Below are 19,585 nucleotides of genomic sequence, written 5' to 3'. Positions count from 1 at the left end.
AGTGCTAGCAAGCTGATGTTTAGCGAGTGGAGTGTTTAGCACTTTTACTATATTAGTTCACAGGTTTAGCATGCTAACATAATGAAAATGTGTTTAGCGAGTGTAATGTTTAGCAATGTTTAGCACTTTTACTATTTTAGTTCACAGTTATAACATGCTAACACAATGAAAATGCTAGTAAGCTGATAATTAGCGAGTGTATTGTTTTGTACTTCTACTATTTTAGTTCAGAGTTTTAGCATGCGAACATCTTAGCATGCTAACACAATGAAAATGTTAGCAAGCTGACGTTTAGCGAGTGTAACATTTAGCACTTTTACTATTTTAGTTCACAGTTTTAGCATGCAAACATCTTAGCATGCTAACACAATGAAAATATAAGCAAGCTGACGTTTAGCGAGCGTAACGTTTAGCACGTTTACTATTTTACTTCTCAGGTTTAGCATGCGAACATCTTAGCATGCTAACACAATGAAAAAGCTGGTCTACTTTTTAGCATAACACATAAGTGCAGCTGAATTGTCCAACTATTTCATCAAGACAAAGCTTTGGCTAAATATTAGCTTTATTCGCTAAAGTGAAGGACTCAGTTACATCATATAAAACGTGTTAGTTTTAGTTTGTGTAAAAAAAACATGATGGCGTTAGAAGACTTGGCAGACGACCGAGGAGCTTTGGAGAACAGTGTTATACAGACTGAGGTGACTGGTCCCCAGGTGCTTTTCAATTACTTCCAACACTTCAGATTTGCTCTCCAGGAATGTTTGCATTAAGAAGATTCATCTGAGTTCATCACAGAGGAAGTGATGACCTCCAATTAGCTTACCCTTACACTAAGAGTTCCTACGAGTGCAAAGTAATCTATTAATATTGCATGTTCATGTAGAATTATTTTCAGATATAATTGGATGCCTGCTGAATTATGCATACAGTGACAGGGGAGGGGTATGAGTGTGTGTCTTACGAGTGTGTCTCAGTGGTTGAATGAGAAGGGAAGTGGATCGGGAAGAAAAAGGACCACACAGCTCAGATTCACTTTTCTCCAAATCCTATTTCACTTCCTTGTACAGCTTTACATGAGAGCGGTCACCTTGCACGAGCTGCAGTTCATGTCGACATAAACCATTCAGTGTGTGCGGTTTTACTCCCTGCTGCTACAGAATATGGGATTACAAAGTGCAGCATGAAGTTAGCATGTAGCATGAAAAGTTTCCCCAATATAAACCTATGAGATAAGAATGTATGATCAAACAGCTCTGCAAAAAGTCAAGCAACTGCCTCGCATGCAGCAAGTCAACACTGGTTCAAAATCTCCTCAGTGATAAATCATTGAGACTGGGTGGAGTGTGGAATTTTTTTTGCGCAACTCTTATCTGTTCAAGCATGTGTCTGAGAGCGAGTGTTTTTCCTGAGAACTGCTCAGTGGGTGACGTGTTGAGAAACACCATATTGTCAGTGTGAAAAGCCCCGCAGCGTTGCTCGCTTTGCGTCGTAAGCGGCTCTGGCAAGTAAACACTGGCACAGACTGTAGCTTCTAAACACCTTGTAAACAGCAGCATGGCTAAGAAGCCGTAGATGAAGGTTGTCACATTATACAGGCAGACTTAGCGGAGCAGACGGAGGTAATGATATAGAGGCAGGTAGAGAGAGTGTAAGCAGAGAGATGGAGCTTGTTTGATTTGCTTGAATGACTCTCTGACTCGATCGGAAACAGCCTTCGAGGGTGGTCTTGTCAAGAAAACGTGGCTGAGAGATCAAAGTGTTAAGGAAGTGCTGATGTACAACTGAAAGGTGAAAGGTCAGGGAATGCCAGAGATGTAAGTGAGTCTAGTTTCCTTCCTGGATATGCACACAGTTTTCCCTATTCTCTCTCTGTCAACACCTCTTGCTCTTGTTACTGTCTGGAGGCAGAAGCGATAGAGGAGAGGGACACTGACCGAGCGGTCCAGACAAATCACAGACCTCCGAGCTAAACGATTACTTGAAATCCGTGAGCTTTCAGCCTTTGTTTTCTTTGCAGCCAGGCTCAACCGGTAAATCTCCCCTCATTCATTTCAATTATCCCGCAGCGCGCAGGCTTCCTTGCTAATTTTAACTTGCATGCATGAGTCCCTTCGGCAGTCCTTGTGTGTAAACACATCTAAACACGACCATATGCACCGAGCGTTCAACAGGCACTGCAGAGGAGTGTGTGTGTGTCTGATTTATGTGTCAGCGCTTTCTTCTGGGGGCTAAAAATATAAAGTAAAAGGTCATGAAGAATCAGGTGGAGAGTGTCTTCTTTAATAAAATATGATGCTTTCTCTAATTGTCCCCAATTGAGCGATGACCAGCACATCTCAGCAGTAATGTTCAGCAGTAAAAAAGGCCATTGCTAAAGGAAGACGTGGCTGTGTACTGAGAGGATGATGCACTTAAAATGTGCCACTTCAGCCCATGAAGGGCCCTCCCCCCCCCCCTTCCAAACACTGAGGTGCTCTGCTCCCATTAGTGTCATCAATAATGTAGCTGTGGATGGCCTTGGAACTGCCCGATGATCTCCACAATCAGCACTTTAGGTGTAAGCTTTTAGCGAGGGACGGTCATATCTCCCACTCCACAGAGTGTCAGAGGTTTCAGCGGAAACATCATATTCTTTCCTGAGCCGGTGCTGACTGTGGGTAAAATATCAACATTCAGAAAAGCTGCGTGACAGCTTTATCTGCCTTTTTAAACATGCAACATTTTTGTATGTAATTATCGCCCGGCTTCATTGGTCCACTTTAGCTCCAATCGTGATTTGAAACAGGTGTTTTAGGATATTACCAAAGCTATTATTAGGAGACTAAAGGAGGAAAGCTGCGTCTGAATCCTGTTCAGAGCTCTGACATTGCCACTGAAGATCTGCCAGGGAGCAATCTCCATTTCCCTTTTCTTCATCCCTCGTGATCCAGCGTTGGAAGCGGTCTCGACTCTGTTCCATGACGGTCTGACGAGGCTGTGATTCTACTTTCCTTCCTCCTTTAAAATCCCCAGCGAACCCCGATCCAGTCGGACTCATCTTAAAAGCTCGATCGAGTCGTGAAGCTCTGCCTTTTTGTCTTTGATCTTCAGGCAACTTTTTTTCTGAATGGTTCACTAAGTGAGCAGGTCCGGCTCACTCTTGTCTCCCATGACAGCAGAGAAAAGTGGAGGAGACTGATAAATATTTCAGCGCTGCTGACGCTGGCACTGGTCCCAAGCCAGGATCCTGGTTGGGGGTTACACTCACAGGAAGTGGGGAATTAGGAGGGGTCATAAATAAAGATTCACCCATATTTACCATGAAACAGGAAATGGATGTGTTGGGGTTTACTCTTCAATTATTAATTTCTGCACTTTAGAAAATGTATTTATAGCTTCAGTTTTTCAGGCTCACTTCTATATAAATCCCACCCAGCCTTATTTTAGTGTATGTGCTCCTGTGGGGCGCAGGTACATTAAGATTTTATCTATTGAAACAAAAACAATATTGAAACTATGAAAATGCATGCACGCCGGAAATTAAATGCAACCTCCTGGGCATTGGAGCTTAATTGTTGAGTGTTTATCAGCGGTGAATACCGCTCCTGTGCCGGCGAGCAGGATAATTGTTCAATGTTAGCGGCACAATAGGCTTTTCAATATGGTTTAATTAGCTGGATCAAATGAGTAAAGATGCACTGATGTAACAGTATGCATGATGAATGAGCAGATCGTGCCCTTTGGTGCCTGGCGCTCTAATACCATTTTATCCGCTAATACAGACGATGAGTCATAGCAATAGGGAGGAGGAGGGGGAGGAGGGGGGAAGGAGAGGGGGTTCTGGCTGACAGTACAGGATGGAGAAAAGAGGAGACACGACAAGAGTTGGTGGGATTCACTGGTGAGGAGGGGGGTGGGGGATTGAGTGAAAAAAAAACCCTCATCAAAAGTGCAGTCGTGAGTTCTAGAGAAATGGAGCTGCGGGTTACCTTCTACGCATGGCTTGCCACCGTTTACAGCAGGAGTATGACGTGCAAGGCAAAGTCCTCGTGACGTCAAACCGAAGATGGACGAGCTTGAGAAGCTGCGATGTGTTTCCTGTGGCACACTGTCACAGGCAACTTTGATGATGACTATTATTGGCCCTCTCCATCAGCTGCTGTGACCGGATTTTTTAACAACACTGAAGCAGAACTATCAGAAGTCCACTTTATTTTTGGGCTTGTTTTTACCCCTGAACCTTTTTTTTTCTGTCAATTTCACGGCCATAGGTTTCCATTCCAACATTGACAAAGTTGGTTTATGTGAAATTGACTTGCAGTTGTTTTTTTGTTTTTTTTGTACCCTGTGGCACCGTCTCGCTCTAGATGTAGAGAATTGGCTCCCTGCCCCTGCACCCATTGCTGTAGCTTCCAAGTTCCCAGAGGGGAGGAATAAAAACTTCAAAGGGGTGAAATCAGCCAGAGTTTGGATTCTTAATAAGGTAACACAACACAGAGATTAGCATCTGTTTCGCAAAGAAGTTCGAGGACAATCAGAGTATCAGTTTTCCTTGCGCAAACAGCATTCATGCCAGCCCAGCAAGCATTCCTGCAGAATCCAATAAAATCCCACAAATACATGTGATATTTACGAGGGTTTGCTTTGCTGAATGCTTCAATGCATTCAATTTATGTCAGTCACAAGGCCTCAAACTGCCTGTGCTTTGAAAAGGTAAGAAAAGGTGCCACTGCAGAGTGTGATACAATTGTCCCGTCCCTCCTGACCTATGCAGCGACGCTCGTGACCTATACTTTGACGTTTACTTAGCGCTCTGACAGACACCAACATCTTAAAGGGCAAAGAGATCTGCAGGACCGTGACGCAAAAAATAGCCCTGAATGGAGAAAAACAGCTCTTGCAGCTCTTCTTCTGCTTCTTCTTCGAGATGTTGCGGTGTTGGCACCTCTCCCAGCTCTGGTCTGCAGAGTGAGTGCTAATGGTTCACAGCCTGAGCCTGAGCTGTATGCGAACACATTTGGACCCACTTACAGGCATCAAAGGTACGAATCCCTGCTTTATTTCTCCGGACATTTGATAAAGGCGAAGCAGACACTTCATACAAATTGGACAATAAGAGTTTATTTTGGCTTTAATATTCCTTTTGTTTGGTGTTCAGCACCCCAGCTGCAGTTAAAAAGGAAACATTAAGAAGTGGGTCTATGCATAAACTTAACGCAAAGAGGTTTGCATTGTGTGTTTGCAGCTGTGCATCAGTGTACACACGTGTGTACTGTATTTGATTGTCTCCAGATCAAACGTAATCCACTTACATTTGACACATTTCAGGAAGCAGAGTTTCTGCAAAGTCAAGATTCAGCATTTCTGTGTTAAAAGTTACCTCTCCCTCTGTTAACGGGTCGCTTCACTGAAATCATTCAAATAAAAAGCAGACTTTGAACAGATTGCGAGCAGATTTCATTTGAACCACATTTTACCAAAGATGAAAATAGTTGGCAGCGAGGTTTGTGGACATCGTTTGTGGAAAGACATGTCGCTGTTTTGTTAAATGGGATTGTTCAGCGCTTTGAACACCACAAATGGAGAAGGCAGCATAAACTTTAGAGGGAGATGTCTCAAGAGCTCAGAACATTAAACTGACAAGTAATGGTACATAAGAGGAAGAACCATGGTTTTGGAATCCGTGTCTTTATGGGAGTGGGAATATGAGGTCGGATAATTTTGCTTATTTTGGAAGTGAAACAACTTGTTTTTGGCTAATGTAATAAATCCTCAGCTTTTGTTTAAGACACTAGAGTATAGCCATGTCAAGTAAATTAAAGGGGGGGTATCATGCTAATTTCAAACTCCATATTTCACTCTGTGATACCTGCTGAGTAGCTTAGCATAATTTACAGTTAAATAAACTCCTCATGTTTCTCACACTGTTGCTCTGTGCAGGCCCTCATACAGCTTCTGCCTGAAATGACTCAGTCAGCTCTGTCCCTTTAAGAAACCCCGCCCCTACAAGCCGACTTTCTTCTGATTGGCCGGCTCTCCGAAGCCATCTGAGGCTGCACCACAGACTGTATAAAAAGATGGACGACATGTCAGCTCCCTAAAAGTGAAGCCAAAACATTTTGAGCGCCCCCTGCTGACTGGCTGCAGTATAAGAGAGTCAAACTATAAAATCAAAATACACGGCAAGTAAATTTTCCTCAAACATGGTTTCTGTCATTATAGTTAGTTCTTATCATGCTGATTTGCTGATCTGTCAAAAGGATGATTGACAGCTCTGTTGACAAATACGGCTCCTGCAGTTGATCTGTTCCTGATTAGCAGAGTAGAGGAGGAACGGCGAGAGGAAACTAAAACAATCACTGAATCATTGAAGTTCCCATATCTGTGAACATCTGCTTCAGACCAACACAAGAAGCTTTTCTGCTGTTGTGATGTCACAAAGTGCAGCGTGTAGAAAAAAAGTGTGTGAAACCTGGTGTTCACAGCAGCCTGCAGACTGAGCTGGGGTTTACTCCAACATACTTTTACCTACATATTTGAAACTTCAGCCACGTTTAGTCTGGACATCCAACATTGTAACATTATATATACATATGTCTAAAAATGTGAAACAGTATAATACCCCCTCTTTAAATTCCGCCTAAGTTGTCACTAATACCAGTAATTATATTATAGATCGGTTATAAGCTGGTGTCTATTCTACTTTTAGAGTTTCTCTTTTTGGAATACGCCATCAAGTCTGCAGTTATACATTATAATAAGTAATTTATAAACAATTTGAACAATATATATCAAGACTGTAGTAGTAAATGTTGAATTATAAATACATTATCTGTTTTTAGAGGCTTTATTGCAACCTAGCCAGAAGTTGTTAACATTCATGGCTAGTAACTGATCTATAAAGCATTATTTAATTATTAATTAACCATTATTAAAGCTTTATCCAAAAGGCAACTGGACTTGGTTAAAGTTCTTCGAAGAAGCCTTTCGGATGAGAGGTGAAACGTCAACCAAGCCTTTTGGATTAAGCCTTGAATTAGCGTAACCTTGGTGACTGTAAACCTTCACAGACGTTATTAAAGCCATTTGTTGCAACTTGTTAACACTGCTAAAGGCACTGGGTTGCTTATTAGAAAGTGGTTTCTATTACTTATTTGAAAGTCTTATGCTAAACATTTTAGAATTAACTTAGTTTGATCAGTGCAGCGTTAATTATATGCAAGCAATGACAAATCTCTACTCACTGTCCAAACACTGGGCACAGACTGTCTGCGTAGCGCCACATTTCTTCACCACTCCCTCTCCAGGTGGACACTGCTGGCAGCATTCCCCGCTGGTGGTGTACTGGCCCGAGTCACAGGGGACCAGCACTGCCCGCTCCGTCTTAGATGACAACACCAAAGCCACCTGACACACCGGGACAGAGGTACAGTACATCAGAGCAGCACATGCACACACTCACACAAACACACACACATCACAGAGCCACTGTGACTTAAACATACACAGCAAAACAAATTGCTGAAAATTACTGCCAGGTGTCTAACCTGTTCCACAAATCCAACCACTATCAGGATTCATCATAAATCATGTTGTCTCCACCTATATTAGACACACTTTGAACAAGGCAGTCGTCTAAACTGCCTTAATAGCTCCCCTGAAGGCACATCAGCTCTAATAGTAAACTTATGACACACTCCAGCCCAGGCAGTTACCATAAAATCATGTGTGCACGACATTATACACATGCCCGTCCTAATTACTGTCTAAAGGTGAGAGTGGCTGTGAACGATCGCCGGTACAAACACACACACGTTCCTGTTCTTCTATACTTGTCAGGACTGTAACTGAAACCGCTTGAAGAACATCTTCATCCCTTTAAAGCACCATGAAGAAAGGTCCTCATAATGACTATAGCATGGTGTGTGTCCCTCAGGGGGACCCTTACCCCAACTTTGAACAAAGAAAACAGACTTTATACTAAACTGTAATAGCTACTTTGTGGGGACTTTGTAGCGTTTTTTTCGCAACAATACAGGGTAGCAAAGGGGATATGAGGACCCATTGTTTTTTGTTTACAAACACATTAAATTTCCACTACACAAACCTTTACACACACCGGATTCACTGCTGGAGTAATGAAGTCATATTCATATGAGATAATAACACCTTTAAAGCCACAGCTCAGTCCCAATTTGCATTTCAATGTACATTTATCACCTTAAATACCTGCAGACTGTAAATAAACATGCCTCTGCTTCTCTTTCCTCCTGACACAAAAGTATTTCAACGCCTGATTTAGTTTCTTTCATTCACAATTTACTTCCCCCTCATCCTTTCTTACGTGTCTAATCTACTCCAGTTATCACCTTCTTCCTCTCCCTCCTCGCTTGTTGCATTTTCTCAGCTCTCTCTCTGATATTAATGCCACGCAATTCCACAAGCGCGCAAGAACCGACACTTGTTCCACTCGTGTGTGTGTGTACGACAATGTTAAATAAGAAAGGCATTCAAATCCAGACATTTCAGAACAAAGAAAATCATCACACTGAACACACTTTCATGTCCTGCGACTCCTATTATGCAACCGGCAAAAGCTCATTTCCACTTACATTTGCTGAAACATCAATTGAATCTTTTCTGTCTTTCTCTTTCGTCCCTCCCCTCCTCCCCCTCCTCCCCCTCCTCCTCCTCCTCCCATCCTCTCTCTGCTGTCCCTGCTTTCATTCAGAAACAGATGTAGTGAACAGCCAGCAGCTCCCACTCTCTCTCGCTCTCTCATCCTCGCTCCTCTTGCTCAATATTGTCTCGTTTGCTCTCAACGTTTTTGCACAAATCTCACTTTTTATTTGAGTATTTCACCAGGGCTAAAGTCACATTTTTTGTCTGCAAAAATTCTCTTCGGATGCAGCCAAAAAACCTCAAAGGGGTTCCGTCTTCTATCTGCAGGGGAAAGATTCATGTCCCTGACTGCTGCATCAACTCCCTTTCCTGTGACATCTCCCTGGAATTTCGCTCAGCTCAAACACAGATTAATGGCAACTTCAGCAGGAAAATTGGTTCAACAGGAGCAGGTTCATGCACAGAGACCAAAAAAAAGAAAAACATACGCTGACCCAGCTGTGATATGCTTGGTTTGTCCTCTTCCCAATTTCATGGTCAATTAGAGAGTTTATTTCTAAATTTAATTCCACCGAAGAGCGCCCGACCGTTGCCACCCTTCAAACCAGCTGTCATAACAGAGTGTCCCCTCTCACATGCGGGGCTGTTCACATGATGACTGAGAGCCGCACGGCCCAAGTAGACCAGCTGCTGTGGACATACCAGAGCGCTGGGAGGATGTGCTCTGTACTCAACTTTTTCACTTCACAGAGGAGCCTCGTGTTTTATGCCAAAAATTAAGCCGAGCTCATGCTGGATAAGAATTTAATGAATCAATTTACTTCCCATAAGCTGCAGCGTCTTTATCTCTTCTTATCTAAGACCCAGATATTTAAATTAATTACTTGTACTCATTAAGTGAGGCTGGCAGACTTTTCTGTCTGCAGCTCATTGTGAAGCACTCAATTCTCCAGATGTAAGGAGCAGGGATGTCTAACTTTTCTTCCTTGGATGAAAACCACAAGGGAGGTGTGTTTGTACAGCATGCATGTGCATGTAAAGCTTAAGGGGAAATAAAGTAACCTGGATAATGCAAATCTTAATTTGGTGTTTATCTACATCTGCAACCTGCAGATTTGCAGGTAAAAAAAATGGCACATTGTTCCTTTAATATTGTTTTTTTTTAGAAGGAAACACCACAGCACTGATGCAGCACACTTTTAAACCATGTTTATGACATCATGAGAATATTACAGGTTTCAAAAAAAGCTTTGCAATCAGGAAAAACTCGCAGCAAAAGTCTCAGTTGCATCATTAATTAGCATTATTCCGCACAAATATAAGAATTTTAAAGAAAAATAGTGCCATAAAGCGCATGAAATAATTAAAAACTGCAGTTTCTACACATTATTAAAGGGGTGTTGCTCGAATATCACAGCATGCACGCCCGAGTTATTGCACAGGCTACTCACCACAGCGCACAAAATCACCAGCGATAAGGTAGTAGTCATCCTGCGTCGCCTGCTGGAGTCTCATAAAAACAGATCTTGTGCAGAGAAAGCAGCGCTATGTGGAGGAAGAGGAGGAGGTGGAGGTGGTGGAGGAGGAGGAGGAGGAGGAGAGCCGCGCAGCAGGAGTGCTCATTTTAATCCTAGCGTCGCGGATTTTTATCAATGAGTCCCGCACCGTCACGCGTCCCTGCGTCCGGGACCCTCTGCGCTGGAGTCAGATGGAGGTGCACCCCTACAGTACCACCACCACACACTGAGAATAGGAAGAGGAGGAGCAGGATTAGACCGTCCTGTCCGGAGTGCTGCTCAGCTGCAAGTGCACTGCGGAGGAGGCAAGAGGAGAGGAGAGGAGAGGAGAGGAGGGGGGGGTCCACCCTCCAGCTTATTAGCCCTGATATTCCTGCAGTAAGACTATACAACCTGCTCCTCTCTCTCCCCCCTCTCTCCCTCTTACACACACACACTCCTTTAATCTCACGTGAGGTCTGATGCAATGCAAAGTGTGACATTAAAATGATTTACACTAATTGTAAACATGAGTGTCTGACACATGTAGCAGCATTACACACCTCCTCTCTTCTCTGTTTATTCGAAACAATGTGGACAAAAGTAAGTAGACACCCCAGCCCAAGTTGTTCATATCGGAGCGTGGAGGCTTTTGCTGCAGCAGATTAGTTGAAATACAAGTTTACAAATCACATATTAGACCGTCTGCAAACTTCTGTAAACCTCCTCCATCTAATCTCAGTTTTAATTCGTGTTGACACCGAGCCAAAGCCTGTGCTAGACCAAGTTTGTGGTGTTGACAAGCTGGGCTGCATTATCTTAACATGTGCTTCTGATATACTTTTATTTCCCACACTATGTAAATGAGGCAGGAGGCAAATTATTATTAAAAACACCTTTACATAAAATGCGCCCCAAGACACAGCTTCAAAACTCGCCCTTAGAATCGGCCCACCGGAGGAATAACAGGTGTTTCTATTTTTCCAGTTTTTACTTTATCTGATGAATCCGTCGCACACAATCTCACTCAATATGTTGGCTAACTTTTTGCAAACTAATGCTTATTGTGTCAAAAATTTCTCAAGCCACATCCGGTTTCTAAAACACCCCCATTCAGTCACTTCTCATGTACATTATCATCATCCACCACAAGAGGGCGCCTCAGCTGAGCTCACATCAGCAGCAGCTCACACACACACACACACACACACACACAAACTCTGTGTGATGATCTTGAGCCTAACAATGAAATATGAGGTTGTTCCATCCCAAAGGAAAGTCACTTTACAGAGGGAAGGCTTCATTTTTCACTCATCTCAGGTCTCACATGTTACTGTTTCATGCCGATACACAATTTAGCACCGTTTTGATTGACAGTGGCCTCCTTTAAAACCAACAGACATTAACATTTTATGTTTTAGTTTGCTTAAAGTCTGTACTCTAAGTTAATAAGTAATAAATGCAGATTGTTTCTTTTCCCATTGCCAGTGAAGTATACTGCTTTCGGTCTCTTTTCACCGTCTGACACAAACGTGTTATTAAACAATAGTGCGAACAAAGAACTTACATTATGCTCTTTGGTAAGCAGCATGGAGGCCAGTGAAGATGTTACAGTCTTTATTGTTTCTGTCATTCATTCAGTCTGTTTATCAAACTCGGCGCTGACAAATTTGGAACGATGTTCGAGCGCTGCTTGGACGGAGACGGGGGAAGCATCGTGCTGGAAAGGGGGCAAAGATCAGCGTGTCGACCCGGGTTTTGTCTTCCCATCCTTGCTGGCGATAATTACCCGGGTCTACTGCAGAGTCATTTGACCCGGGTCTGAGGGCCGATTGTAACCTTTCCCACTAAGCAAAAAAGACGAGTGTTAGCAGGTTTTTTGACCAGTGGGAAAGCGGCTTAACTGTGAGGCGACATTTATTTATTTATTTATTTATTCATAATGTATTTATTTTTAGGATAGGACTTGACCTATTAAAGGACCGTATAAAGCAGCACCACTGTTTTTGCATCACCCGTGGTTCTCAACTGGTGGGTCGTGACCCAAAAGTGCGTGGCGGAGCTGTTTTCATTGGGTCACAGGTGTGTGCTTGGAAAAAAAGTGGCAAAAAGTATATGCTGCGCTTTTATTTTGAAGGACATGGCTTCCTATGACATGCGCGCATTACAGTCACATTTACATTCTTGAAACTTGATGAGCCAGGTCCAAACTGCACCATTTTTCATTAAATAGGTGGTTGAAGTGCTCTTTCCTGTCCAATTAGCTTGTAGAAAGCTAACAAGCTAGCATCAAACAGGCAGTTTTATGTGGCTAAACAGATGTCGGCATGACAGGAAGAATGCAGATTCAGGAGTGGAGGTAAGAGTTATGGTTGGGATTTCTTAAGAGGTCTGAAATAGGCAGTGATATGTTCAGGAACAGCTTCTGTAATGGGAGAATAGGACCTTTCCTACTGAAGTTAAGGACGTACAAGCTGAATGAAGCCGCTGTTGAAGACGTTGAGGTTTCCAACACAGGAATCCATTAACATTTTTTTGTCAAGATGACTCTAAATTTGCAGCAACCACTCCAAAACCACTAATGCACGCCTCAGCATTCTAATTGTGTTTCATGCTCATTGAGGTACTTAGCATTTACACTTAAGGAAAACCAGTGTTGATGGATATTGATCCAAGACAACGTGACGTTGAAGCAGCCGCAGTCACCCGAAAAAAAAAAAATAGGGTCAGCTTTATCCGCGTCCATCCCCCTGACCCTTCTGCTACCTCCACCTTCTCCACCAGCTCGCGGGACAGAGACGGATGCCCCTGAAGGAGCAGCAGCAGCAGCCACAAGGTGATTTAGTTTCACTGTTGAGATCCGAATGCTCTCCAGTATTGATCTCGGGACACATCAATTCTCCCACTTCCTACATCCTCCTTTGAGATCACCCCTGCAGCACCTCTGAATATCCCTCTTTCTGATGACTCTGACAGCACTTTTCTCCATCAATACCTGTGATAGTGTTCACATGTCAGGTCCTTTGAAAGTGTAATTTATTGTTTATAATCACCACAGTCTGAGGAAAGTCACTGTATCACCGTGAGTGTGCAGGTAGTCGATAATGGATGAGTTGGGCTTGACTATATTCAAATAATTAGTATAACGCGCTCCAGCAATGTTGTTGATATTGTTTGATTCCAATGACACTGGAACATAAATGTTCTACAACTCAAAGCTGAAATGAATCCACCCAGCAGCCAGAAATAGAAAAATGTCCTCTGAATGTGAGCTCTAGTAGTGTTATGGATATATGTATATGTGCTGACAGGCCCTTTGCTAGGATACATGTATTTTTCTCTGTACGTATCACATTTCCAGCCGTATCATTGGTCAGCAAAAGGGAAATGTCATGTCAGTCTGCAAGGTCACTGATAAAATACAATCTTGATGAAGACAACTGTCGTGTCCTTTATTGCTGCTGATAGTATGTAGGGTATTTGAGTACACATTTGAAGTACTTGTTCTTTATTTAAAGTTATTTCTTCTCCCATAACGTTCTACTAAAGCTAGTACTTTAATGGGGGCAGCTAAATGTAAGCAGAATCCGAGTCAAAGTCAAATGTGTTATTATCGCAGTGCATGGTATCACATCGTATTGCAGCTTATCGTATTGCAGCATATCAAATCGTATTGCATTGTATCATGTTGTATGGCATCGTATCATACTGCATCATATCGTATGGCATCGTATCGTATCGTATTGTATTGTATCGTATCGTATCGTATGGCATCGTATCGTATCGTATTGTATCGTATCATAGCGTATTGTATCGTATGGCATCGTATCGTATTGTATCGTATCGTATCGTATCGTATGGCATCATATCATATCGTATCGTATCGTATGGCATCGTATCGTACCGTATTGTATCGTATTGTATGGCATCATATGGTATTGTATCATATCGTATGGCATCGTATCGTACCGTGTTGTATCGTATTGTATGGCATCATATGGTATTGTATCATATCGTATGGCATCGTATCGTATCGTATTGTATCGTATTGTATCGTATTGTATGGCATCGTATCACATCGTATTGCGTGCCATTGTATCGTATCATATTGTATCATATGGCATCATATCATACTGCATCATATTGTATGGCATTGTATCACATTGTATTGTATCGTTTCGTATGGCATAGTATGGCATCATATCGTATCGTATGGCATTGTATCGTATTGCATCATATCATACTGCATCATATCGTATCGTATCGTGTCGTATCGTAAGGCATCCTATCACATACTCTTTATTAACATTCCCACAATACAATATGTGTAGGGACCTAATGTAGACTGGAGATATCTCTGTGACATCAGCTAGTCTATACTTTTGTGATTGCAGTTCCCTTGTTACTGTAATAATTAAGTTTGACAATACACTTTGGCTTCTCCCGTGTATTTCAGTCACACACATTGTTTTGTTAGATGTTGAAATGCCTGCAGATAAGTCTGCAGTACAAGCAGACACATTGTTTTGGCTGTGTACAGCTGCACATTATACTTGACATGAAACAAAGACTGAGGTTAAAGTAATGACTTTCAGCTTTAGGAGTCTTTGAAGTTCCTCACATCCATGTTGGATCCACAGTGTAGGAAATAAAGGCCTATATAAATATATTACCTTTCACTGAAGCCCACAAGTCGCATACTGTTTCTCCAATTTAGGTGCAGACGGCGTCTAATTTAAGTTAATACGGAGGTGTTTAATCACTATCATGTTTCCTTTTGGTTCCAGTATGTGGAGGAAAAAATGTGCCAATTAACCTCTCAAATATTTCATTGATTTCGAGAATAAAAGAGAATTGATAGACATATTAAATTACTTCTTGGCTGCTGTCGTTATCTTGATGGCAGGAATAAAACAAATAAAGTCCTGGTTAAAACCACTTTTTTAAAAATGTGGTTCGAGATCTCAAAGAAGCCGCTTAAGAATTAAAACCGGAGGAATGTATTTCTTCTCTTTGATGCCTATAAAATACAGATGTTGTGCTGTTTAGAGACAGATAAGTCCAGCCAAGACAAGAGGCTGCAGTTCAAGGACGGCGTGAACCAGGTATGATGTTACAACAGGCCTGTGATTTCTTATCTTTGTGCTGCTCAGGTGACAGATTGGGGCTGATATAAGAGGTCGGATAGCCACTGTATAAAGTTATGGCGCAGCGTGAGTTTTTAGGGGAACTCTGGAGGAGGCGTAGGGTGGACACCACATGTTTTTAACAGTCTGCCAAGTAGGGGATAGGACATCACCTGTGCCTGGTTACACGTTAAAAACAAGAATTATAGATCCAATTTAAAACAGAGGAGGAGATGTGCTCACCCTGCACAAATCGCTTGCAAATATAAACCGCAAAAAAAACCAAACGTGCACGCTGGAAGCTGGAGCCGGGCCAGAGCTGCAGGGGAACGTACACTTTTCTCCTGGCAGGCTGTCTTTATGCTGTCATATTCATGGTCGGGGATTTTCCTCCCCTTTGGTTTACTTTAACTCTGAAAGATTGCCCACGTCCAGATCGCTGAGCTCAAATATCAGAGGTTCAAAGAGGAGGATAAAAATTGATATTTAAGCGGACGATCCCATCATAGTCATTTAAATGGACTTGTTGCAGCATTATTACAGGAACCAGAGCTTTTCTTACCAAAAGGGCCCCATATATCACGTATATTTATGTAAAACAGATACAGTAAATACCATGGGAGCATTTTTCATCTTAAAATTCCTGCTTTTATTTTGAATCTAGGTTGGATTAAGCTAAAATCAATGCTTTGCGGCCAAAAGCAGTGGTCTATCCTTGCCTTTCCTGCAGATATATGCAGAGAAACAGCACTTACGCATGTGTTCAAGCTGTGCTGTATGTTGTAAGAGAAGTGAGCTTTTATGCCATTTACGCCATCACTCCGGGAAGTGCTAAGTGAATTAGTTAAGCATAAATTACCTCCCCTGCTAATTACAGTAGGTGAGTGATTAAAGACTTCCTGTGTAACAGGCTGAACCTTGATTTCTCCTTATGTTGCTCTATAAGGAGGCTGCGTCTCTGTGTCAGTGAAAGAAACTGTCCCCGTGGGTAACGCGCGTCAATGACTCATGTTTACTCTGCGTCTTTACAAAAGCCTGATCTTTTCTCTCTGAGCTCAAGAGGAATTTATTGGAAACACCGCTCTGCACAGAATCAAAGCAGAGGCCGAATTCAAGCCTTTCCATCAGCATTTTTTTTTCTTCACATCTGTTGTTCTTGGATGTTCAAAGCTTTGTGTTTTCGGTCATATACTTGCGATGTGCATTCCTCAGTGAAGGAGCAAGAGAGCTGACCTGCAGCCAACAGCTCACGAGGGACGCCAAGTTGGAGGCAGGCAGCAGATAGCTCGAAATAGCAGCATAAATTACCATGTAATGCACACTCCTCTGTAGATGCAGAGAAACAAACTGGCACTAAATGAAGAAGTAGATGCTCATTAAGAAGCTCTGGATTTACTTAAGAGCTATAAAGTAGAACATATTAAGTTGCAGGCTGCACGGAGGTGCGTTGGAGCGCTGCTGCTTCACAGGTAGAAGGTTACTGGTTTGAATCCCTGTTCGGATATAGTGGGCCTTTCTGTGTGGAGTTTGCATGTTCACTCCGTGCATTCTCTCCGGGTGATCCGGCTTCCTCCCACAGTCCAAAGACATGCTTGTTAGGTTCATTGGTGACTCTAAAATTGCCTGTGAATATTTATCTGTCTCTATGTGTCATCCCTGAGATCGCCTACACCTATTATCCTGTTCAGGGTCGCGGGGTGCTGGAGCCTATCACAGCTGTCATTGGGCGAGAGGCGGGGTACACCCTGGACTGATCGCCAGTCGATCGCTAGAGACAGACAACCTTTCACCCAGCTAAACAGATAGTGTCACCGTGTTTCATGTTGTTCCAGCATGTCCAACCTAGAAACTGCAACTACGTCCAATAGAGAAATGTTGTACATGTATTTACTACATCAAGGCTGAATGCTACCACTGATATTGTTGATACTTCTGACTTCACCTCTTTAAAATTACGATTATAGGATTGTTTGCCATTCATGTTCCCCTTACATTGTAACTAACTAGCTTTGGTGACCCCTTTACATTTCATCTTGCTCCATCATCAGGTCAAAGTTCAATCTGTCAAATAGTCTGGTTCCATCGGCCTCAGCTGTGTGTGTGTCAAAACAATCCTTTAGCATTAATGTACTTTAAGCATGTTAGCATGTTGACATTAGCATTTAGCTCAAAGTGCTGGTGTTCCTAAGTACTCACAAAGCCACCAGCATTACTGTAGTCTCTGAGTCCTGACATCTTGTGTCATACATTCCTAGTTACAAGCAGAAAATCCCCCCCGGCCCCGACATCTGCGGACATTATTGAGACCATGTCTCATTTTCAGGCTTGAAACAGTCAAATTAATGCATGAGGGCTGGGCAAGCTCATTTAAATCTGGTTTTGATGTCGGACAACAGATATCTCTTTCTGATGAAAGATTTTATTAGAGGTAATGTTTTCTGAAGCAGATCGATTAATTAAGATTAAAGAGTAAAGGGGATTTTAGCTCAAATGCACACCAGATCTCCAGAGGTCACTCTCGATTACACAAGATGAGACACATTTTGCATGCGACATACTGAGCGTGAAACATGTTAGCGCCAAAAACTCATCATCATCCGGCAGAAATAAAACTACAACTTCCCAAGATCTGCTGCTGCAAAGTCAGATTACAATTCACCACTAAAGCAGAAATTTAGACCCCAAACTTAAGAACGCCAGGACCTCATTTAAATCAATGCCAGAAGATATGAGCGTGCTGTTCCGGGAGAATCACAGATTCAGAGGAGTTGCCACAGTTGACAAATGTCTGTAACTGCATCAGAACATCTGCAGACCTTTCACACCTAACAGAAGCAGACATACCGGGGTTCAGATCTTCGAGCAGGTGCACCCTCGCATTCCCGAACAGCCATAAACAACAGCCCTCCGTGCTCTTCTTCCTGTTTCTGTCTCCACATGGCCGATCGTCGGAGCGTGCTCTCCTCCAGACTCACCCTCAGATCCCCCCCCCGCTGTCACGATGTGGGGAGGCAGCAGGTTGTAAAACATGTGACCCCTCAGAACAGATGACCCCGATGTACCTGGGAACCAGAAGCAGAAAGGAGCAACAGCACAGACAGGTTGTATTTACACAGGTGAGGCTCAGGAAACCTGTGTGCAGGTCGCACTCGCTGCAAAAAATGTCAGTCCTCTTATGTTTAGTTTTTAGATGATTTCTTTTAGTGTGTTGGAAAATGTCTCAGGAGTCCAGAAACAAGACAAGAAACAAAAGCAACTCAGAATCAGAAACTACACTTTGTTTTCTTCACGTAAATCTCACTTTGTTAAATGTATGACAGTTTTGTTTTCTATTTGGGTGCACATATTATCATAAAGTCACATAGTGTCATTTTCAAAGTGATACTTACCTTTGTCTGAAATCCCTGGCAAAAGGCCTGGAGGCTGCAAAAGATGGCCTTTTAAGCCCCGCCCACAGGAAGTGGAAGAGGTCAACCAGGGGGATGGAAAAAGGGTGGACTTGAACTTTAATTCTTCTCAATAAAATTACATCCAAGATTTGCTCACTTTGTTTATGTTTCACTTTGTAGATAATTTTTAGATGTTTATATCTTAGTTTGAAAAAGTTGTTTGTAATGTTTTTTTCCAACCCTGCACCAAAGTAACACGCTTTTTAAAATACATACATTTCTTCCGGAGCAGTCCATCCCCAACCTGCCAGCCCTCACTGACACAACCACGTCTCGTAAAGTATTGAACACAGCACACGACTCCTGCCACCCACCATGCTGCACCCTCCTCCCCTCGGGTCTCACAGACAATTACATCTGCCAAAAGTCATGATTTGGGAGGAGACTTGTGCCCACAGCCATAATTGCACTAAATAGCCTCTCTAAATGACTGTAAATGACGTGTGTGTTGTTTTAATGTTTGTTTCAGTCGGGGCTTTAGTTTTGAATTTCCTCTGTGAAGGGCAATTGGGACTAAATCTGAATCTAAATTTAATATGTTCTGAGAAAAAAGTTGCTCTTGATGCGTTTTTCAAATTTCATTTTGCAATAATTTGAGCACCACACACAAAATTAGACTGGCTTAGACAGCCGGTGGATTTGACACACTGAGCTCCTGTCTCCTCCTCTCTCTCTATATCTGCATGCATTTGTGTTATCTGTATACTTGTATGTCCCATTAATGCATGTTACTAACTTTATATCTTCTCTTGAGCTCCCTTGTTTCATAGGCTTGTGTAGATCGTTGCTGCAGACCGCCTGCTGCTGTGGACCTATGATTATCAGTCTTACTTATATTATCATTCATGCAGCTGCATCTATTGGACTTGTTTGACTTCATCTGCTAAAATGATCAACAATCATGCTTTAT

The 19,585-nt window shown here is 42.5% G+C and overlaps 1 protein-coding gene across 1 annotated transcript in view; it reads right to left on the bottom strand.

Moving 5' to 3' along the window:
* The window catches only part of ngfra (nerve growth factor receptor a (TNFR superfamily, member 16)), a 31,152-nt gene extending 21,040 nt beyond the window's left edge, over positions 1–10,112 (bottom strand). The window contains exons 1-2 of the mRNA XM_069676342.1: positions 10,056–10,112; positions 7,227–7,389 (exon numbers count right to left, since the gene is read on the bottom strand). Coding sequence (XP_069532443.1) covers positions 7,227–7,389; positions 10,056–10,094 — 202 coding nt within the window. The 5' untranslated portion in view covers positions 10,095–10,112. The remainder of the gene's footprint in view (positions 1–7,226; positions 7,390–10,055) is intronic.
* Between the last annotated feature and the right edge of the window lie 9,473 nt (positions 10,113–19,585).

This window comes from Semicossyphus pulcher, unplaced genomic scaffold, assembly GCF_022749685.1.
Source record: "Semicossyphus pulcher isolate SPU_LCO1_2020_fin unplaced genomic scaffold, fSemPul1.0.p SCAF_25, whole genome shotgun sequence".
Classification (NCBI taxonomy): domain Eukaryota; kingdom Metazoa; phylum Chordata; class Actinopteri; order Labriformes; family Labridae; genus Semicossyphus; species Semicossyphus pulcher.
This window is presented reverse-complemented; position numbering and strand designations above follow the sequence as displayed.